This window comes from Pelodiscus sinensis, chromosome 1, assembly GCF_052426305.1.
Source record: "Pelodiscus sinensis isolate ZL-2025 chromosome 1, ASM5242630v1, whole genome shotgun sequence".
Classification (NCBI taxonomy): Eukaryota; Metazoa; Chordata; order Testudines; family Trionychidae; genus Pelodiscus; species Pelodiscus sinensis.
The window spans coordinates 253,604,776-253,628,796 of NC_143052.1; the positions used below are offsets into that span (position 1 = coordinate 253,604,776).

At 43.9% G+C, this 24,021-nt stretch overlaps 1 protein-coding gene across 1 annotated transcript in view; it reads right to left on the minus strand.

The window, feature by feature from the left end:
* TM9SF2 (transmembrane 9 superfamily member 2) overlaps positions 1-21,879 on the minus strand; it is a 59,963-nt gene extending 38,084 nt beyond the window's left edge. The window contains exons 1-5 of the mRNA XM_075918754.2: positions 21,586-21,879; positions 15,097-15,164; positions 13,361-13,454; positions 10,848-10,975; positions 1,320-1,449 (exon numbers count right to left, since the gene is read on the minus strand). Of these exons, the coding sequence (XP_075774869.1) occupies positions 1,320-1,449; positions 10,848-10,975; positions 13,361-13,454; positions 15,097-15,164; positions 21,586-21,717 (552 nt within the window). The 5' untranslated portion in view covers positions 21,718-21,879. The remainder of the gene's footprint in view (positions 1-1,319; positions 1,450-10,847; positions 10,976-13,360; positions 13,455-15,096; positions 15,165-21,585) is intronic.
* Between the last annotated feature and the right edge of the window lie 2,142 nt (positions 21,880-24,021).

Consider the following 24,021-nt stretch of genomic DNA (forward strand, 5'->3'; position numbering starts at 1 on the left):
TGCTTCTGATGAGGCTTAATTAAAGAAGCATTCTAAATTGTATGGTAGGTGCATCAGACCTTGATGTAACCAGAAAGATTACAGAAGTATACCATACTAAGAGTTTAATCAGAGATATGGAAATGGAGGTGGCCATTAGAAAGTGATTCCAGCTCTCGCAAAACCATTATGTCCATCAGGGCCTGAACGAGTGCCATCAGTGCCAGGTGGTGGTTTGGTACTGATGTTTTGATACCATTTTGTAAGTGATGGTGACAATTCAAGCTCTAGCTGTGAGGATAGTGCCACGACTTGTGGTGTCAGGATAGCTTTCTATGTCAATAATGCCATGGAATAAGAAGTTGAAGGTGTCACACTCCTGTCTGAGGAGGGAACTTTGAAGAGCCATCAGTTGCCACAGAGTCTGCTTCTGTGGTGCTGACCCTCTGGCACAGCAGTGAGATAGTGAACTGTGGCAGGAACTACACAGAGCTGCAAAGTCTAAGAGGAAAAGTCTAAGAGGCAGAGGATCTGCCCTTTGAGGGGTTGTCATTATAGTTTGAAAATCAAGTCTAAGAGAAAAAGTGGTGCTGGAGGTGGGATTTTTATTTCAAGTGTCCCTGGTATAGGATCTATCACTGCAATTCACTTCCTGTACCATCTCAGATGGTGTCTTTTTGGATTTGGTCCATCTTGGTGTCAAGATTGAAGATGAGGCCCTACAAATCAGCAAACCAGTGATCACACTTTTGGGGACCATGTACAGGAGGATACTGAGAAGCTGGGTCAGATGCCGATTGCCTCATGAACCAATCAATGAAATATATTTGCAGTCACTGTCTTTTCAGATTCTGGAAGTGAGACTTGCAGAGGTCATATTTTTCCAGAACATGAGCAAAAGTCTGTCATTAGATGTAACCATTAAAAATGCACTGCTCTCTCACAGAAGGGATAATATTTAAATCCAGAGGATAAAAGTAGAGGCCACCATGGAGCCTGAAGTCTAATGTGGGCAAATGAGAACACTCTGAAAATTCAAAAGAAATGCCAACTAGTTAAAATAAGTGGTAAGAAAAAGATTGCTAGCTGTCAAATAATAGACAACAAGCCTCTCTCTCAAAGTCAAGAGGCAGAGAGAAAAACTGAACAGCAGTGGAGGTGCTCTGCCCTTTTATATTATCTGTACAGAGGATTCTGGGGGTGCGCACACACACTATGGACCTTGCTGGCCATAAGATTCAGAACTTGAGCATATAGAATGCATGGCCACTATTAATTGAACATGCATATGAATATCACAATACAGAACTTGACACGAGTAAAAAATACTTTAAGCTTACATTAATGACACAGGCATCCTTTTGATGACCTTTTTCTGTAGTAAAACATCCAATAGGAAATCCAGGATTGCAAAACTTCTGGTCATTTTCAACATCATAGCACCAAGTTACAGGCATGTTGTCCACAATCCTATAAATAAAAACACAAATATAAAAGCCCTAAATCTATTTAACCTGTAGTAATAGTTTTTTGCTCAAAATGCAAACAAAGTCAACGAACACAAATTGCATCTTCAATGCTACATTAAATTCCTCATTGTGTTCCTCCTGGCAATTCTGTAAGTGTGAAAGGAGCAATACAATTCCTTTAAGATTCTAACGGTTACAGTTGCACCAGTGACTGTTAATCCAATAATGAGGCAAGTAAAACAGATCATAAAAAGGGGGGAACTTTGTTGCTCTAGAAGTAGAAAGCCTGCTGCTGTGAAAAATTTCACTGTACTAATTTTATATCGTTTGATTTTTCTGTCTAATACAATTTCTCTAATTGGACTTCTCATGAAATTAGGCTATATTGTCAAGGTCATGGCTTTTCTTCACAAAATTTGGTAGCTGAGTGTATCCTGAGTAGAGCTGGTGCAATATGCAAGTTTCTGGAGAAAATAATTGTATTAGTTTTAACTAGTATTCAATATAACTGATATTTTTTACACCAACAGTTAATCCTGAAGCCCCCTGCATGCACAAGTCATCTTCATCTGATAAAAAACCTCCAATTGAGTCTTGATGTTAAAAATCTAACAAAGGGTACGTCTAGACTACATGCCTCTGTTGCCAGAGGCATGTAGATTAGGCTACCAGACATAGTAAAATGAAGCGGCGATTTAAATATTCGCCGCTTCATTTAAATTTACATGGCTGCCGCGCTGAGCCGACAAATAGCTGATCAGCTGTTTGTCGGCTCAGCGCGATAGTCTGGACGCGCGGGTGTCGACATCAAAGGTATTTGTCGACCACCCAGGTATACCTCATCCCAGGAGGCATACCTGGGTGGTCGACAAATACCTTTGATGTCGCCACCCGCGCGTCCAGACTACCGCGCTGAGCCGACAAACAGCTGATCAGCTATTTGTCGGCTCAGCGCGGCAGCCATGTAAATTTAAATGAAGCGGCGAATATTTAAATCGCCGCTTCATTTTCCTATGTCTGGTAGCCTAATCTACATGCCTCTGGCAACAGAGGCATGTAGTCTAGATGTACCCAAAGATACCTTTTAAGGGCAAAAGTAACAGCAACTTCACTTCTAACTTTCCTGACCGTCTCAGTTGTGCTTACTTATTAACACACATTAAGTTGGTACACAAAAGAGCTTTGCAATGAAGCAGTTTCACATCTGACAGCCTGCCGCCCCACATACATACAAAAAGTTAAAAATTAAATTACCTTACACTGCATGCCCTCTTCTCCACTTAGAAGTCTCACTACCACAGTACCTGATGTACAACCTTAACTCTGGTCCATATGGCTCTTCTCCCCCTCCCCCCATGTCTACAATAGGGTTTACTTAGCATATTTCAGCTTCTACTTTTTAATGAAAGCTGAATTGAGTGTTTCAGATGAGTTCCCACTTGAGCATCAGCTTTTCTAGTAAAAAAAAAAAATTGCCACACATGAGGATATCCTGTTAAGAGTTAAATGGGGAAAATGCATGGCAGCTGGAGTAGGCAGTCTTTTTTCTTACTCAAGTGCATTCTGATTTACCATGCTCAGCTCTGCTTCCTGGATTGTACAAACTATTTTAACTAGTGAGTTTACATGGGGTAAAAAGTTGAGAGCTACTCTACTAAGGTGAAAAGCAGCTGTTTTCACACCTCCCTCCAGAGCTCAGCTGCTGCTTCTCCAGCAGCTCTTCACAAGATTGTTTTATTGTTAAAAAGGCTAAAAATCAAGAGCACAGTAAGTTTCCAATTTAGGAATAATAGATAAGTCTTGAAAGCAACCCAGCCCCCTGTGAAGAGCTGCAGGAGAAGAGGACGACAAGACAGCAGGATATGACAGGAGTGCTAACATAAATGGAAAAGAAAAATGTCAACAACTAAAATACACGTTTAAGAAAAAAAAAAAAAGTTGGCTACCACCACTCCTTTTTCCACTATGAAGTTTTTTTTCCCCCATAGTGGAAGGAAAAATCCAAAAGAAAATCATTTGAAAGAATTTTTAAAAATTCAATAGATGTAATTAGGACAGCATTAAAACACTCCAGGGTAGGTTTTACTGGTCCATTAATGTTTCAAGTGGTTGAAGACAAAAGGCTGCAGTCACTTTATTTGCATCATTGGACAAATAAAACTTCCTGTTGTGTCTTAATGCTACATATTGGTACAAAATGCACTGAGTTATTGAATCACCTTTACCATTAAGCGTCTTACTGTTATAATCAGTGGGCCAGCAATGCTAACACACGATTCCAAGTTATCCAGTAAAATAAAAGTTATACAGTAGGGCACTAGTCTGGAAAAACTCTTCATGAACTAAGAAATCTGGATTCCTCCAGTAAAATCTGGTCTTGTGTTTTTACCCTTAGACAAATTTCACAGTGAGAGATCAACCTCCCTCAAATTGGGGGGTCCTGATCCAGAAGGGAGTTTCTGGGGAGAACTGTAAGAGTTTGGGGGGAGGTCATGGTATTGCCACCCTTGCTTCAGCTCAGAGCTGGGCAGTCAGAAAGCAGCGGCTGTTGACTGAGCACTCAACTCTGAAAGCCAGCACCCTGCCAGGAGCTGTGCAGAAGTAAGCAGAGGATGGGGCGATACTATACTATGCGATCCTTACTTCTATGCTGCTGCCTTCAGTATTGGATGGCTGGAGAGAGGCAGCTGCTGACTGAAGGCTCAGAAATGCACCATTACCATACCATGCCATTCTTACTTCTGCACTACTGCTGGCAAGACTCTGTCTTCAGAGTTGGGCTCTCACCCTGCAGCCACCGCTTACCAGAAGTCCAGTTCTGAAGGCAACAACCTTCTGACCCCTCCTTACCCACGCCTTTTTTTTTTGGGGGGGGGGGGGGGGTCAGAATCCCTACAATTACAACGGCATGAAATTTCAAATGTAAATAGATGAAATGATTAAATATTTAATATACTAGAACCATGAAAACTGACCAAAATAGACCATGAATATGGCAGGGCCCTAGTTATAGAAGAGAAGTTTCTTGAACTAATTCTCCAGGAAGCCCAGGTAAAGCCAATAAGATGGGTTGGTATTTTCTTTAGTATACTTTTTTTGCATTACACTGACATTAAGGTGTAATAGTACACCTTTTAGGTAGAAAAAAGTACTCAAGGTTTAATTCACCCATGAGCTTCAAATTGCTGCTCCCCAGGCAGCAGGAAGAGGCAGCTCCATCTTGAAGCAGGTCGTCAGGATATGTATTGAAGGGGGGAAAAAAATCTTAACTACTGGTAATTAACTGACAGAACAAGGATAGAGAATATTAAACAGCAGCTAGTGAAGTTAGAGACAAATCAGAAGATCCAAATAACATGCATGTAAGAGTTATTAAAAGAGCTAGCTGAGGAGCATGCTGGACTGTTATAACTGATTTTCAGTAACAAAGGGGAAGTTCCAGAAGACAGTTAATGTTGTGCCAGCCTCACACTACTCCAGTGCAAAATAAGTGGCATGGCTGAAATAGGACTATTACACAATAATAAAAGAAAAGCAATAGTATTACTGCAAATCAACCTGGAAAATAGATCCTATGAAACTAACTTATTGTCTTCCTCTGATATGTATGTTCAATAAAGATAACGGTGTTCATGTAATATACTTGGACTTCTATAAAGTATTTGATTTGATACCACATGATATTTTGATGAATTAACTAGAGTAATGCAAAACTAACATGGAACATGTTATATGGATTAAAGTTTGGCAAAGTGACAGTTCTCAGAACGTAATTGAGCAGGTTTGTTTCTAGTGGGGTTGCACAGCAATTGGTTCTTAACTGTAGGCTATTTAACATTTTTATCAATGACCCTTGACAAAAGACAATCCTTACTGATAAAATTGACAGATGACTGGGAAAACAGTAAAATAATGAAGACAGGTCACTGATACAGATAGGACTGCTTGTAAAGCTGGGCAAAAGCCAACAATACATATTGTAGAGATACATATTTAACCAAGAATGTAGGCCATATTTACAGGCTGGGGAACTACCACATAAAGCAGTGCATCTGAAAGAGATTTGGGGGTCCTGGTGGGTAGTCAGCTGTACATGAACTCCCAATGTGATCCTTTGGCCAAAAAACAATGTGATCCTGAGATGCATAAATGGGGGGAATCTCAAGTATGAGCACGGAAGTTATTCTACTTCTACATTTATCTCTGGTGTGACTGCTCCTGGAATACTGTGTAGGCTTCTAGTGTCCACAATTCAAGGATGTTGATAAATTGAAGAGGATACAGAAGAGAGCTACGAGAACAATTAAAGGTTCAAAAAGCATGCTCTAAACAGGCTCAAAGAGAAGGCTAAACAAACTCTCTGCAAGTACCCACATGAACAACCGTTTCATAATGGGCTCTATCTAGCAGACAAAACTATAAAAATCCAATAGCTGAGGCTGAAGCCAGACAAATTCAGACTTAAAATAATGTGCACACTTTTTCAGCAGCAAAGGAAATTAACTATTGGGACAACTTTAAAGGCTATGGTGGATTCTCCATCACTGGCAATTTTCAATCAAGACTGAATACAGGACATCTGTTAAGAAAAAAAACCCAAAAAATTCAGGGAAGTCCTAGATCTATGTTATGCGGGTGGTCAGACTAGATGATCAATGGTTCTGTCTGGTCTTATAAATGTGTAATAGATTAGCTGCTAAAAATATTCAATTTAATTAAAAGCAGCTAAAAAAATATCACTGAGTATTGGAGGGTAGAAAAGTCATATTTAAAAGATCCAAGAGGTAATTTGGAAAATTATGGACCAATTAAGCCTGACATCTGTACTGGTACATTGATAGGCGCTAGAGTTAAAAAAGAATAAGATACCTGGAAGATTTTCATACAATTGAATCTAAACAGAACAATTTAGGTACAAAAAATAGAGAATTTTAATAGTGAGGTATGACATCTAAGTGCACCCATAGATTAATGGATAACGGATAATGCACTGACAGTTTAGACACTCAAAAAGCCTTGCATAAGGTCTCTTGCAAGAATCTCCTATATAAATCAAGTCATGGATGAGAGACAAAGCATTGTTAGACCATGAGCTGATACAGAATTCTGTATCTGCAAACATGAATCCTGGATATCAGCACTGACATTCCTGGATGTGAATACCCATAGATACAAAGCAGATATCCACAAACTTGCAGGGTTCTAGATACAAAATTTGTATAATTTCTGTGGCTGCAAAGCCACGGATATCTGCATCAACATCCATTGTGCAGATAACTACAGATATCAAGTGAATAACCACAGATTTGCAGGGCTCTTTGTATTCTCATGGATCAAAGCTGGCTAGAGACAAATTGTCCATTTAATCCTACTTCATGTCAGGATGTAACAGAAAATATGGGAAATAGATAGTGCAGCCTTATTCAGAATATGATGTACAGTAAAAGTCATCTCATCTTAAAAAAAAAAAAAAAAAAAAAAAAGGATACCGCCGAATTAGAGGTGGTCCAAAACAAGCAAATGAGAGTGATTTGAGACATGGAAAAACCTCATGTGAAGAGTGAAAAGATCAGGGACCTTTATCTTAGAAGGGAAACAATTAGGAAGGGAAATGACATATATAATTAACAGTACTGGAAGGTAGACAGAAAGTTTCTGCTCTCCTTGTCTCATACCATAAGTATACATGGATACTGAACAAAACTTAAAAGCGGAATTCAAAACTGAAAAAGGGAACACTTTCAAACAATGCTAAATATGGTGGAGGAATACCTTTCCCTAAGAATGTATTAAGTTTAAGCATTTAGCAAGATTCAAAAAGGCTGGACATTTATGGATAACAGAAACATCCAAAATTGCTGTTCTTAATGCTAACACGTTTTGGGAGAAAAACCCTAAAGCAGGGGTCTCCAATCTTTTTAAGCACGAGATCACCTTGAATTTAAGTGCAACCCAGGATCTACCTGAAATTCAAACACCCTTGCTCCGCCTCTTTCCCGCCCCTTCTCTGAGGCCCTGCCCCAGCTCATTCCATCCTTCCTCCCTCACCCTCCCTCACGTTTATCAGGCTGGGGGCAGAGGGCTGGGGTGTGAAGGTGAGAGATGTGGACTCTGATTTTGGGCTAAAGGATCTGGAGTGTGGGAGGGGTTCTGAGCTGAGTCTGGGGCAGGGAGTTGAGGTGCAGGTTCAGGGTGCAGACACTGGGAGGGTGTTTGGGTGCAGAAGGACTCAGGGTTAGGGCAGGGACTTGGGGTGCTGGAGGGTTCAGGTCTGGGTCTGGGGTTTGGAATGTGGGCTCCAGCTGGGCTTCTAGGTGGTGGTGCAGTGGACTAAGGCAGGCTCACCCCTATTCTGGCCCTGTACCACTTCCAAAAGCAGCCAGCAAACTCTCTCCTTCCCTGATCCTCCACCTCCGCTCCGTGGAGATGGGTTAGAGGATGGGGAGAGGGGTACCCTGACATCAACACCCCCTCCTCTTCTTTCTGTGCCAGGGAGGGGGCCGGAGGGTCTCTCTAAGGCAGAGGGCTGGAGCAGCACAGCAGTGCTGAGACAGGCAGAGAAAGTGCCAATATTTGATAGCCTCCCAGCCAAACCTGTCAGGATCGCCTGTCAGAGGCTCCAAGATCTACCAGTAGAGCCTGATGTACTGGTTGGTAACCCCTGCCCTAAAGTATGCGATGTACTATAAGATTCCAGATTCTCTCTTACTAGAGATTAAGATGAAAACAAATGGAAGGGGCAGCTGATAGTATATAGATACGTCTACATTGCGCTCTTGTGCAAGAACATATGCAAGTGAGGCATGGCAATGAATATCGCCTCACCTCATTTGCATATGTTCTTGCACAAGAAAGCACAATGTAGACGTAGCCTGTCTACTAAAGGGATCTTACACATTCCTTTGAAACATCTAAAGCTCTCCAGTCACACACAAAATGCTGTACTAGATGAACTTATCTGTTTCAATATGATAATTCAGGGCTAGCTCAGTGGTTTGAGCATTGGCCTGCTAAACCCAGGCTTGAGAGTTCAATCTCTGTGGAGGCCATTTAGGGATTTTGGGCAAAAATTCATCAGGGGTGGTACTTGGTCCTGCTGTGTAGGCAGGGGACTGGACTCGATGACCTTTCAAAGTCCCTTCCAGTTCTAGGAGATAGGAATATATATATTTTATTTATGGAGATGCCTAAGCTTGTGGCATTTTAAGCCATGAAGGTGCTGTTTACACCATTTCTGTTCTTTGGAGATTTTTAGTAATGGAAACAGAACCACACTGCATCACCGCTTATGCATATCCAGTTTATTCCTTGGGCTGCTTCCACACAGATTGTATGCCCTAGTCATGCCTTGTTCTTTCCAGATTAGACCTCCTTTTGAAGATGCACTGGCCATTTCTGTGGCGCTGGAGTTGTGGGCGCCTTGCACTAACGTCAGAGATATCCAAATGGATTTACTTGCAGTTCTAAGACAGCGACAGACTGTTTAATTAGGCCTGCAGATGAATTAGAAAGATGCTCTAGACCAGGGCTGGGCAAGAGCCTGTCAGGGGGCTGGATCCAGCTCACCAAGCTCTTTCATCTGGCCCATATGGCAGCTCCTGGCCCCACCCCCTAACGTGTTGCCAGGGAGGAGTGAGCCCTTTCAACTACTTCTATTTAAAGGACATGCACCTTCCGGGTGGCTGCCCGGCAATGCAGCAGCAGCTGCCCAGCAGGTGCAAGCTCTTTAAATAGCATGAGTTGAAAGGGCTTGCAGATCATGCTCTCCCCACCCCCACTAACACATTGTCTGGAAGCTGAAGGCAAGAGCAAGCCCCTTCAACTCCTGCTATTTAAAGGCCCCACCCTTTTCAGGGTGGCCCATGAACACTTTGAAAATTTTTGAAGTGGACCCTGTTTAAAAATTATTGCCCACCCTGCTATACACGAAAATAAGAATTTAAAAAACCACAATATTAGAAAGACAATTTTTTTATTGAACAGTAGAGCGGCATCTTGTTTGGGCCAAAAAATTTTTATCAAGTTATCTGTAGCATCAAACATGCTGGTCATCTCTCAACACTACAGTTGAAGAGCTAATTTACTCAAAATGTTTAATCTGAGGAAGTTCTCCATTGTATTCAAACTTGAAAAATAGATTGTTGAACAATGGGCAACTAATTATGCTAAATAAGTTTGAAAAAAGAAATCTAGAAATTACACTTTTAGCAGCTCTTCATCCTTATGGGTCAAATAACAGCATTTAAAAATGTTTTCACAACAAGTGAATTTAATATTTCAGAAAGTGCGAGACATACACTGAAAATGAACTCTTCGAGAAGACACATGCTTTTTCAGGTTGCATGTCTGATTGTGCCAGACCAACCCAATTCTGTTTTAAAAACGATATCCAGGCTGCAAATATTATTAAACATAGAACCTCTATGGATAGTAATTCCATGCTCCAATAATAAGAATATAGCAGTGGGGATATATTATTGACTACCTGACCAGGTCAATGATAGTGAAATGCTAAGGGAGATTAGAGAGGTTATCAAAATAAAAAACTCAATAATAGTGGGGGATTTCAACAGTCCCCATATTGACTGGGTACACATCACCTCAGGATGGGATGCAGAGATAAAATTTCTTGATACCTTAAATGACTGCTTCTTGGAGCAGATAGTTCTGGAACTCACAAGGGGAGAAGCAATTCTCGATTCAGTCCTACTTGGAGCTAAGGATCTAGTCCAAGAAGTAAATGCAACTAGTTCACTTGGAAATAGTGAGCTCCTCAAGACAAAAGGACTGAGGAGTCTGGGAGACACTCTTGAACCCAGTTAAGCTATATGTAATCACTAGGTTCGTACACTATTTCTACAGTGTACTCTTTCATTGATGATCTGTAACTTAATTTTTACTGGCTACATGTTTCCTGTCATTAAAGTTGACACATTACATTTTCTGCTGCCCATACCCTCAACAGAATCCATGGATTCCAGTATTCCCAACCACAACAAAAGGGAAGCCACAGGAAAAAGTGGAGGCCCTTTGACTCAAGCTTTTCCTCAAGACAGAGTACATATGACCTCTACATAGATTACACCACCAGTGCTACAGGCTTAAAGCAACAATCATATTTAATATGCAGTTTTATCATGAAGACAGAAAGTAAAGCCAGAACCATAAGCTATATAAATGAGCTAATCTATTTATGACAAGCATGTTTCAATAAAAGCAGAGGAAGAGGCATGTAGAAGTAACATGACATTACCTTTTCCCCCTCCACATGAACAGACCAGAAGAATTCCAATTTCTATTGGTTAACGTCAACCAATTATTCTGAACCTTTACCGCCTTTTGACATATTATGTTAAATCAGACAATTTATTCTTTTTAAAAAAAAAAAAAACACCTTACCAGTGATGTTGATAATTCAGTAACATGCTTTTTTTCAAAAAGTCCAGTTTTTGCTTATCTTCTGGTTTTTTTGTGTCATACACTTTTGTGCAAACTGGTTTACATTTCTCTTCCTTCTTAAACGTAAACTAAGAAAAGACAACAGGATTTCAGTTGAATAATCTTACAGAGTCTGAATTTTTTGGTACATTTCAAAAGTTATACTAAACACCCACATAAAAAAAATCTAACTTATAATTAAACCTACGAGCAAACAGCCCTAATACCTTGGTATTTTAAATATCTATGGTTATGATCAGATATATTTTACAAATATAATCAGGGTTTCACATACTCGATAGTAAGAATACCTGGACTTCCTGGCAATAATTTATTCTATTCCTACCTTCCTCACAGGCACACATATCCCTCAATGTTTAAAATGTCAAACTATTGATGAAAATAGTCAATGAATTTTACATCAACGTATATTTTTTATTTTATCCAGGCCACTGAGGCTCCATGGATCTCAGCAGCGACAACACTGTCCAGGTAGGTAAAAAATGGACAGAGTTTACCCACTGCAAGCAGAACTCCTACTCTAGGTTCCTGATGCCCAAATGCTTAGCTCCATGAAACAATGCAAGCAGCACTCACTGCAATTCAGACAATACTTCCTGTGCAGAAAACTGGAGAGTAAGAGTCAGATTCATGCAAGTCTCCAGAGGAAAAATAAACCTTGTTTAAAAAAAAAAAAAAAAATTTGTTGTAAGAAAGGGCTGAACTCCACGGTATCTCAGAAAAATGCCAAATTCTGCAGCTCAAAGAAAGAAGCACAAGCAACACCCTACCAAAGATTTACAGAACTGTTCACAACCTTCAGAGCAACTTGAGACACTCTGAAAAACACAGGAAGACAATATCTGAATCAAGTGTACAGCCTCTCTCTGAGTTACGAACGAGTTACAGACCAAACACTTGGCCATAACTCGGGGACCGCCTTTACGCCCGCTTCATGGGAGCTTTGGTCGTAGAGTGTGAACGGTCGTAACTCGGGGAGCAGCTGTAAATGGAAGAAGTTTTCAAGATTCTCTCCATGATCCTAAGGGCTAGAAAGTTTTAATTACACAAGTTCAGGAGTAGGGATGTTAAAATTAGATTAATCAACTAATTGAATAGCTGCTAAGGGCACCTCTACTTTGAAATGTATCAAGGGCTGGCATGGCTGTTGCTACATTACAAAGGCGGAAGTGCCACACTGTGTTGTGCCTTTGAAACGTACGACACCCCCAGCAGTGCCCATTTCAAAGATTGTAACCCTGCATGGAACCCAGGGCCAGCAGGGAATCCCCCACTAATCTTGGGCTCCATGTGGCGCTTCTGCTTTGAAACGTACAAGAGCTCCAGCAGGGGGCTCTTGTGCATTTCAAAGGTGGAAGGCTGCTGCTGCACCCCTGCTCTGCTCCCCCTCCTCCCTCCCGTGGAACTGGGGGAACCGGCTTTCAAGCCGGCTCTCCCCCAGCACCACCTCTTCTACCCCCTCCTTGCTGCTGCTTTCTGATAGAAGCAACAAGGCGGGGGGGAGGGGGAGTCTACTAGTGTGTCGATTATCCAATAAGCTTTTGCTTATCGGATAGTCGACTAGCCGCTTACATCCCTATTCAGGAGCACATGGAATGGACACTAACTACAGAATTGTGTAATATAGGGATCCTTAGATATACAATTTTATTTACACCCTTAACGTGTTACACCTTGTGTCACACAATAGTATTTAAAAACAACATCATATATTTAGTAGCTCAATGTCTGAGAGTCTGTAACACTGAAATGCTGGCTGTTCCCTCTGGGCGGCCCGTGTTGCATGGGGAGTGCGGGGCCCAAACGGTCACTTGCTCCCCCGTGGTGGCCTAGCTCAGCGGCGCAGAAGTCAGCCGAGCGCCACGGCAGGAGGGGAAGGGGGGTGAGGCGGTGATGTGCAGCTCCAGGCCCCATCCCCTGGTCATGAACGTCACCACCCCGCCCCCCTTCACCTCCTGCTATGGCGCTCAGCCAACTTCTGTGCCACTCAGCCAGGCTGCTGCGTGGGAGCAAGTAGCGCAAGCGACTGTTTGGGCTTCACGCTCCCCACGCAGCACGAGGAGCGCAGAGCCCAAAAGGCCATTTGGGCTCCGTGGTCCCCTGAGAGGCGAGAGAGAGAGGGCGAGAGAGAGAGGGCGAGAGAGAGAGGGCGAGGCAGGAAGCGTAGGAGACCTGAGAGAGAGAGAGAGAGGGAGAAGGAGGGCGAAGGAGGGAGAGAGAGAGACTGGAGGCTCAAGAGAGAAGACTGACATGGAGGAGAGACCTGAAAATCCCCTCTTATGACCAGTTCAGAAAGAACAATCCAAAAGTCTGATTGACAACACAGAATTGAAATACATGCTTAGAATTTTGTGAACCTATTATGGATCTTTAAATCAGGAACAATTGTATAATTGATTGACTTTCACATTTTCTAAGGTATATAGCAGAAAACCCTCACAACAGGCACAAACCTTATATGGTGATGGTTCTATTCTCTCTCCAAACAATACTTGACCAAGATTTTCAGATGGACGTTTTTCACCTGCTGCTTGGCAAAAATCGAACCTAAATTGAAGAATATGCAACCTTTAACAAGGACTGAAATATAAACAGTACAAAAAAATCCTTATCTTCCCAGCCAGTCAAATCTAAGACACCTGCAATTTATTTTTTGAGCAGAGTTCAGTGATTGCTTATCATAATTTCAAATATTTCAGAATTCAGTTTCAATTCAACACACAATTGAATAATACACTGGAAGGTCAGTATACTCATTAGGATTTCAGCCAGGAAATTATTAAGTCTACAAATGGGGTCCTACAACTGCTTTAAGAATGGACAACACTGGACTGCTACTTGGAAATTAATTTTTTTATATATATATATATATACACACACACATACATACATACACACACACACACACACACACACACACACACACACACACACACATACAGAGAGGGGGGGGCAATTCTGGGAATTTTAAAACATTTTTTTTTTTTAAATTTGTTTCCTGTGTTCCAAAGGGGTCCTATATATATATATATATATATATATATAATATATATATATATATATATATATATATATATATATAGGACCCCTTTGGAACACAGGAAACAAATTTAAAAAAAAAATCAATGTTTTAATTCACCACTGGATTAACTGGAAAATTCTCAGAATTGCCTAGGCTGAATCACAATGCACAATACATGCATCTATTAAAATACAAAGACAACACAACCTTTTTAATAATAACTGCAGCATTCTTTGAAGCAATAGTGTTAGTACAGTTTGAACGCATTTTCCATCGTGCATTAATTAGTTGGCAGGGAAGTTAATACTCATTAAAATAACTGCAAAAGCGGCAAGGAGTCCTGTGGCACCTTATAGACTAACTGAAGTGTAGGAGCATAAGCTTTCGTGGGCAAAGACCCACTTCGTCAGAAGCATCTGATCAAGTGGGTCTTTGCCCACGAAAGCTTATGCTCCTACACTTCAGTTAGTCTATAAGGTGCCACAAGACTCCTCGCCACTTTTGCAGATTCAGACTAACACGGCTACCCCCGGATTAAAATAACTGTGGCTATCTCCATATCATATAATTTGTTACTACAGGCTGAACCTCTGTGGTTGCTGGACCAGACAGACTCAAACATCAGGGGCCGTAGGACCATGGAAGTTGCTCTACCAGAGATCCCTAGCCACAGAGGTTGCCAGTGGCTGGGAGTTCAGCTGGCAGGCAGCCTGATGGGCTACTGGCCTGGGAAGCTGCTGGCCATCGGGGTCTGGGAAACCCCTGTGGCCCAGCCCCAGAAGAGGAGCCAGGAAGGGAGCCCTGGGGCTGAGCCTGATGCCAGACTTCCTGTGGTCTGGCAAACTCCTTCCTTCAGGGACCATTCAGGTCCCAAAGATGCCAAACCAGAGAGGTCCAACCTGTACAATTTTAACATACTCTGGTTGCAGGTTAATCAAAGCAACAGCAGACCTACAGCAGCACTACTAACACATTTTTGGCTAACTGTATTCACAAATATAGTTTGTTACAAAACAGTCAAATGAAACCTATTCAGCAGAATAAATCTATGCCATGGAGAGACGATAGAAACTGGATTTCTATTCATACTTTAAGAAAATCTTTCAGAGAGACTGCCTTTTGCAGAAGCTGACAAATGAAGTTATACATAAAGTTTAGTACACTTACGCCGTATATTCATAGGGAAGAACTGATTCCACAGAGTCCAGTCTGTTCACGAACAGCTGTATCACAGACTGAAAGACACAATTAGCAAAGTTACACTAAATTATGTAACTAGGTATGTATTAGGGTTGAATTTTATGGCCACTTCAAAGTTGCCTTTCATCTTGTGTTTAATTACACCTACCCAAAGTAGATGTAAAAATACTCTGATATCACAGAAAGATAGCATTTCATATCCACTCTGCACAGCTGTCGTACATAAACTTCAAAGGAGTAAAAAACATGCTCAAAAATGGTACTTCTGAATTAGAACAGAAACACATGTTGATCTAACTACTTAGTTAAACCATTAGCATCTCACTAAAATTACGTTCAACATACAGGAAAAAACATGGTATGCATTATTACAGACTGAGCTGGTAGCACTCCCACAGGAGGCAAGTTATATGGGCTTATGGGGCCCATGGTCCACCAATATTCAGGAACATGGGCCCATCAACATTTGGGCTTATGTTTTCAGATATGTCCCATCCATAGGATGGACTGGGGCAACCACCCCAGGCTCCATGTTTCGGCGGGACCCATGCCTCAAGGGGATTAGCAGGAACCTGGCACCATCAAGGGGCAGAAGCCGGAAAGAAGGTGGCAGGAATTTGAAAACAGGGATGGAATGGAGGTAGGGAGAACAAGGCAGGTTTAGTCCAGGTCACTTGCTGATGCCAGTGCCAGGCTAGGGTTGTTACATTTAGAATAGTTGAATAGTCAACGTGATTTCCATTGACTATTCAATTAGTCTATAAGGGCACCTCCGCCTCTGAACTGTAGCAAGAGCCCTGCAGGGCTCCTGCTACTGTTCAAAAGCAGTAGAACATCAGGGAGTGTGGGACCAGCAGGGAACCCCACTGGCCCTGCACTCTCTGCAGCACCTCAGCCTTTGAAATGGGGTTCTTGTACATTTCAAAAGGAGAATCGCAGCAGAAGCGGCAACTGCTTCAGTCCCCACTCGCACAGTTTCTTCTGTGCCTCTACCTCACCTGCCCCCTCCCCATGGAGACGGTGCTGGGTGGGGAAGGGAGACACCAGCTTCTAAGCCAGCTCCCCCCAGCATCAGCTCCTGCTCTCTGCCCCCTCTTTCCCCATTGTGTCTCTCTTGCTGATAGACAGCGCAAGAGGGGAGGGAAGCAACTAGTCGTATCACTAGTTGACTATCCAATACACTTCTGTGAATCAGATAGTCAACTAATCTCTTATGTCCCTATGCAAGGCCCTCCTCAACGATCCCCCTCCCCAGGCCATCCTGGACTCCATGTCCTCCTGAAGTACAGCAGTCCCATCCCCCACACTCCCAGCACAGAGCCCAGGAAGGTTTAGAACTGTCCTTGACATCACCAAAAATGATACAAAACTGGAGCCCATGAGCACTGCCCATATGTAAAGCTGCCTAACACTTCCCATTCTAAGACTCAGTTTTCAGATTCCATTTGAGCTAAAATTTTCCATTCCAGGTGTCCACAGAAGGCAGAGATGGGGAGTTTTTCCTGTTTGTTCAAAAAGTTTCAACTTACCAGAAACTTCAAAGTATGCGGTATAGAAAAAGTACATTGTTTTGCCTACATGAAAAATTCGTACAGAAGTTGTAATGAAAAGTTGCTTTTGCAAACAGGATGTCAAAGTTGGTAGGAAAGTGGCATCTTTTGCCATTCCCATAAAAGTTCCCCCCAAGTTTGGCCAAGCTAGAAACCGTGGGGGCTGGGAGAAGGAAATCACACTTCACATACACTTAGTAAAGGTTTGTTAGAATGTGCCAGTTAAATTCTCTGAAGATTCCATCTGTTCTGACTATGCTCCATCCCCTCACAGCTATTATACCGGGGTGGGCAATAAATTTGCTGAGGGGCCACTCCAAGGTTTTGGAAAGTGGTCAAGTGCTGCAATTTTCTGTGGAGGGGATATGGGGTCTAGGATGGAGGCTGGGTGCAGAAGGGTTCACAGGTTAAGGGACTGGGGTGCAGGAGACGGTGTGAGGTATGAGAGGGAGTGGGGGTGAACAAAGGGGTTGTGACCTGGATCAGGGGATTGGGTGCAGGGTCTAGGAGGGCGTTTGGGTGAAGGAGAGGATTCTGGCCTGGGGAAGAGTGTAGGAGGGGATACAGAGCCAGGCAGCCGTTCTGGTGGCCAGGGTCACGTGGTGGACGGCAGCTGCTCCCATGCGTTTTTGTAAGCAAAAAGCATATAGAGTTATCATTGTATTCATAGATCATATTTTCATCAAAAGACTAAGGAAGCAGTGGGGTTTTTTTTATGGTTCAGTGATCTGGTATTCAACATTTGTCAGCATTTTCAAGAAATCTGGTCTATTAATGTCACTGACACTCATTTGCTAAGTGTGTCTTTCTGTTTGTCTTTTCTCAAAGCAATCACCATAATGACATACAATTCATTACTCAAACAAGAAAAAAAAAGTTAATTTGCTACCTGGCATCTGAGCTGTTAGGGTGCACCTGCTTCACATTTTCTAGCAATTGCGAGGACTACAAATACAATTTTTTTAAAAAGGTGAAAGCAGACATTGTGATGCAAACTCATGTTTCCTGTGAGGAAATGTAATGCAAGTCTCATAATAAAAATTACAAAAGATGGCAATATTGGAGTAGGGGAAATGGACAATAAAGTTGTAGTCCCACCATACTGATTAAAAGCTATTCTTTATTAAGGACGTTAAATGGAGGTTAATCAGCTAAGCGAGTAGTCCATGGAACTGAGTAGTTTACTTTTAAGCCAAGTACAAGTAACCCCAATGCCAGCTCCTGCTTCCATAGGCAGCAAAGGGGGTAGGGGCAAGTGAATAGTCAGGTACTCCCTTAAATCCCTATTCTTCACCAGGGACAGCTGACAATTTTTGAAGGAAAACTGGACCTCTGACAAAATAATTTTTTTCCATGAAAAATGTTTACTTTCCTTAATTTTTTTTTTAAGTAGTAGGTTTTTTTTCCCCCCAATGAAATTTTCAGCATTTCTTGACTAGCTCTACTTGTTATCCATGAACAAACTAGAGTAAAAGTCTTTTGTATGTTACTCTGTACTAATTTCTCCTTACCTCCGTTTTTTAAAACTTCAGGAGTGAGTATAAGGCACAGAATGTGATACAGTTCCTATTGAAGGAACATACAAGAGAAAAGAAAGCAGCACAACATCACAGCAAAGATGTAGGAAACAATCATCAGAATCCTTCATATTACAATAAGTTCACTAGGCAGTCATCATGCACTGCAGCCTTAGTCCCAGAGAAGCCGCACCACAGCCCTGGCTGGCTCCAGTTCTGGCAGCCACCATCTCTGTAACCATTGCAAAGCACTATAAACAGTTCATTTGTGGCAAGTCAGGTTTTGCCAATCTTGAGAACAGTAGCAATTACTATTTGCCAAGGAAACCATTCCTGCCACCATTGATTACTGGTGTTGTATAGCAGCACAGCACAGGTCTTTAAGAAAAAGAGCTTATTGTTCAAACTTTGCAGGTATGTGTGTATGTGGGGGTGTGTCTGTGTGAGATGTCTTTTTACCTTGCCTGTAACTGTTGGCATGATACAGTAAATTGGCACTTAGGGTCAGCCGTAATAATAAGGATGCTTTGGTGAAAGTTCTGATTTAATTATTCTTTTGACTGGGAAAGGGCTGTTTTAGTATTTTTTTCTATAAATAAGTTTATATACACATATGCACACGCGGGCTGCACCCACTGCTCACTACACTTGCCAGCCCCTCTCTGGGGGTATGTCTACACTACCCTCCTAGTTCGAACTAGGAGGGTAATGTATGCATACCGCACTTGCTAATGAAGCCCGGGATTTGAATTTCCCGGGCTTCATTAGCATAAGCGGGGAGCCGCCATTTTTAAATCCCCGCTGCTTCGAACCCCGTGCAGCGCGGCTACACGGGGCTCGAACTAGGTAGTTCGGACTAGGGTGCCTATTCCGAACTACCGGTACACCTCGTTTCACGAGGAGTAACGGTAGTTCGGAATAGGCACCTAGTCCGAACTACCTAGTTCGAGCCCCGTGTAGCCGCGCTGCACGGGGTTCGAAGCAGCGGGGATTTAAAAATGGCGGCTCCCCGCTTATGCTAATGAAGCCCGGGAAATTCAAATCCCGGGCTTCATTAGCAAGTGCGGTATGCATACATTACCCCGCTAGTTCGAACTAGCGGGGTAGTGTAGACATACCCTGGGTGTCTGGCGGGGGGAGGGTGCAGGAGCAGGCTGGGGGTCTGGCTGGAGAGAAGGTGCAGGAGCAGCCTGGAGCTGCAGGGTCTTGATAGAGGCAGTGAGTGAAGAGGCCGGAGGTCTCGGCATTTTGGCAGAGGTGGTGCGTGAGGATCTCAGTGAGTGAGTGAGCATAGGGTATGCGGTCTCGGTGGGGCGGTGACTGAAGGGGCTAGGGTATGTGGTCTCAGCAGGGCAGTGAGTAAGGAGGCTGGGGCTGCACTGGGAACCCACATTGGCACTCCATCCCTTCCCCCAAGCCAAGGGGGTGTGGATGCAGGGGTCTTGCCAAGATCCTGCACCCCAAGCCTCCTCAATCACCACCCTGCCCAGCAGTGAGAAAAACTTACAGGAAGCATATCCTTGTGCTGTTGTCTCCCCCAGCCAGGGGAGGAGGAAGGGAAGTGGCAGCATGTGCAACTGCTTCTTCCCTGCAAGCCAGATTCAGTGGGGAGCCTCGGTGCTTTCTCTCCCGCCTGTCCCCGCAGGAAGCTGGCACTGGCACTTCAAATTTGTGGAGGCTGCAGGGTCTTACCTTAGGTCTGTGGTTTGTAGAGAGCTGCTCCTTGAGCGTTATTGAGAACGCTCAGATGCACTAAGCATGCTCAGTAGTTCTGCAGAAAGGAAGCAGCTCTCTACAAACTACCAGCTGGCAGTGATGGAAACAGCACTGTGTGAGGAGGGGCTGCAGCTGGTAGGGCTGGAGAGGAAGAGGCCGATCAGCGCCAAAGGCATGTGGGGTCAGGGGCAGGAGCTGGTGGTGCCCTCAGAAGAATAGCGAGGCTCCCTATCTGGAAGTACACACAGGGGGACGGGACGTCCGTGGGTGTGCACAAAACAAAGCTCACTCCGCTCATAGATGGAAAATCTTAGAGGGAACACTGATGTTTACATGAAGCTTCTGGGTCTTGTCAAACCTTGGAGCGTTTGTCCAGACTGTAAGAAGCCCTGTTTCTCTCAACATCCCTTGCATTCAACTAACCTGTTTAGTGAGTAAATGTGAGCAACAGACTGGTAACTATAAATAAGGAGAAGATGGTGTGTGTGTGCACACACAAATATATGGGTATAGTATAATATATGTATATATTCCAGAACACTATTGCATTATTAATAAGTGTGGCATTTTGCCTTCTCCTCCTGAAAAACAACCTGTGTAATTCTTTCAAGTATAACAATCCCATGCAATCATAGTATTCAAGATCTTTTGCATCATCGTATGCTTATTTCACAAATACTGCCAAGCCCTAACACTAATCCATGCCATGAAAATACTGTCTTACATTACACCTGATTTTAATCTTTCTAGGTAGGATTACCTGTTTTGGGTGAACGTATTCTTCAATGTTTTATCACATAGTAAGATTTAAACTTTAATACCTGGAGAATTGATAATGCAAACACAGTCTTATAAAGCACCAAGCACATTAGTGTTTGAGTAATAGAAGTGAAGTGGAAACAGCAAGGGGGGGGGGGCAGAGAACCCATACACGAATTTTGAGGGGGTGTCAGAATCTCACACCCCAGCAGAGCATTAGCAGGGATCAAGCATCCAGATGAGCTCTCAGTGGGCAGCCCAATTCACTAGCATTGCAGTGAAATGAGGGGAATTCTCAGAGACTGTACTGTTTAGTTTAAAATACAAGATAAATAACCCTTACAGAACAGATACAATAACCAAGAAGTCTTGCACTATATTAGATGTTTTACCGAAGTAACTTCTCCTCAGATGCCACTCTGCTCCTGGAAAACACGGGGGGGGGGGGGTACCAGAAGATCCTGGCAGGAGTCCCCCCACCAGTATCCCCTGTAAAATGTGCTCAGAAATGCAAATGCTGCCCAGCTCATTAGCAAAGCACCCACAGCTAGATTTGTGTTCACATATCGCTTGGTGCACATTAAAATTTATTCCACACATAGTTGGAAAAGATTAGCGGGAACATTGCCCTGTATATATCCTAGCACCAATCTGACATTCATCCAGACCCCCTTGAGAAGGGAAAGTGCCCAGCGAGGGGCAGCCTCAGCCCAGCCCCTACGCTGACGTGGGCTTGGCAGGTTCCCCCCAGGAGCCTCGCTGCGTGTAGAGGAAGTGAAAGGGGGAAGGGAGCGACCCACCCCCAGCAATAACCCCAGACCCGGCGATATGCTGCGGGGGGGGGGGGACCGGAAGTACGCTCAGGCGAAGGCGCGACACAGGCTCCCCGGGGGGGCCGGGGAGACGCCGCTCACCTTGCACTCGTCCGTCGCCTTGTCCTCCTCGCAGAAGTTGACGGGCGCCAGGCCCGGCAGGTAGAAGGCTCCGCCGCGGGCAGCGCAGGCCGCCAGCAGCGCCACGGGCAGCAGCAGCCGCGGGAGACCCATGGCCGAGGGTGGGGGAGGGCGCGCGGCAGCAGCAGCGGGCGAGGGAGGAGCGGGGCCGGCGGCCTGGGCCGGGTCTCTCGGCTGCACCGCGGCTCAATTCACTTCCTGCACCGCCGTCGCGACTTCCGGTCCTCCGGCTCAGACACGTCACCCTGCCCTGACCTTCCGGCACTCCCCGCAGCGAGGCGTGAGCTCACAGAGATTACTTCCGGGTCACGTCCCCCTCTTGCTCAGTCACTATAGAAACAGGATTAACCCCCGCGTGGCGGGGAGCGCGAGCGCGGAGGATCCCCTAGCGCGGTGGGCGTGGCTAGCTGTCAGCCCAGCGCCCTGTGACGTGCCAGGGAGAGGCGGCCTGGGCGCGTGCAGCCGGGCGCGGGGCGGGGGAGTCAATTGTTGGCCGCTACAAAGCGCCCACCTAGAAACTGCCCCGTCCCGGCGCTTCCACCCTCACCCAGCCCCACGTCACGTGACGCCTCCTGGCGCGTTTGAGATTTGCAATCGCAAAACCTGTTGCCTTTTGGAGAGTAACTTTGCCCATGAGTCACTGACATTTCTCTGACCTTTACTGGCAACAGTCACGTATTTTTAGTTAAGCCTCTTCAGCAAGTGGCAGATCCTTGCTCTTTGGTTCTTACAGCACTGAACCTAAATAAACATTTGACCAAATGATTAGCTTGGGTTCCCGCGAAACTACATCATGGGTTTTTTTTAGGCCCAGAAATTGTGGATGCAAGAGTACAGTTCAGTTAATTCCACAGATTTGTTTTTCTGCTTTCAAATTGTGCATATAGTTCTTAAAAATTAGTTTCAAGAAAGCAAGTGGTAAGAATATACGCAATATTATTAACTATCATGTCTTTTGCCTACCAATGCGGTAGTAAAGATCTGCATCACCTTTAAAAATGTCTACCTATACTTTCTAACGTACACTTCTAATTTGCAGCCTCCAGCTAGGCTTGCCAGATGCTTTTACCAAAAATCCCGAACCTGGCATGAAAAAAACTTGGTTGAGCAAAAAAAAAAAAAAAAAAAAGCCATTGCAGCTGCTGCACCTTTAAGAATTCCCCACACTCTCCCCACCCCCACCAGACATGGCAGGGAAAGAATGTCCCCACCAGCCTTCTGTCCATTTTATATGTCCAGTATTTTCTGTTTTTTTTTTACCAGACAGTGGCCAGAAATAATGGATTGTCTGGGTGAAAACCGGACACCTGGCAACCCTACCTCCAAGAGCATTTTAGTCCCATCCAGTAGCAACAACACTGTTTTCACCTAACCACCGCTTAGCATTTCTCAGTCAGAAGCATTAGTATGGGTCTGGGCCAAAACCTCATAATCTGCTGGCCTCCACCCAGTCCATGACAACACCTTTACCCTCCAACCCAGACCTGTGTCCTTTTCTAGGAGTCCCAATAACTGAGCACATGCCCATACCTGATCTGGAGTAATATCAGAAATCTCAGTCATGTTTTGCCTTATTTCCGCTTGTCGTTGTGAATTATTTGCGTCAGGTTCTGTTTTTGTTACTACCCTTGTAATAACTGGAGCCACAGGATTGAGTTATTGTGCTTTTAATTTCAAATCCTGTAATTCCCTTTGCGCAGGGGTATGGGGCCCCCCAGGAAAAGCATCAGGGAGTAGGGGCATTCAGGATTCTCTGTTCAGGGTCCATCCAACTATTCCTATTCCAAGAGTCCTCCAAAGTGTCTGTGTCCCTGGTACTCACACTCACACCTCCTCTTACTCCTGCTACTACGTCCCTCTGGACTCCCAACGGCTACGTCTAGACTGGCATGATTTTCCACAAATGCTTTTAATGGAAAAGTTTTTCCGTTAAAAGCATTTGCGGAAAAGAGCATCTAGATTGGCACGGATGCTTTTCCGCAAAAGCACTTTTTGCAGAAAAGTGTCCATGCCAATCTAGATGCTCTTTTCCGCAAGAAAGCCTCAATCGCCATTTTCGCGATCGGGGCTTTTTTGCGCAAAACAATACCGCATTGTCTACACTGGCCCTCTTGCGCAAAAGCATTTGCACAAGAGGGCTTTTGCCCGAACGGGAGCAGCATAGCATTTCCGCAAGAACACTGACAATCTTACATGAGACCGTCAGTGTTCTTGCGGAAATTCAAGCGGCCAGTGTAGACAGATGGCAAGTTTTTCCGCAAAAGCAGCTGCTTTGGCGGAAAAACTTGCCAGTCTAGACGCAGCCAACATGTTTTCCAGAATCTCTATTTGCTGCCTCCAGATTTTATGGTCACTACTTGTCTGGGCCAAATCCTTATTTTCTTGTTACACTGCTCT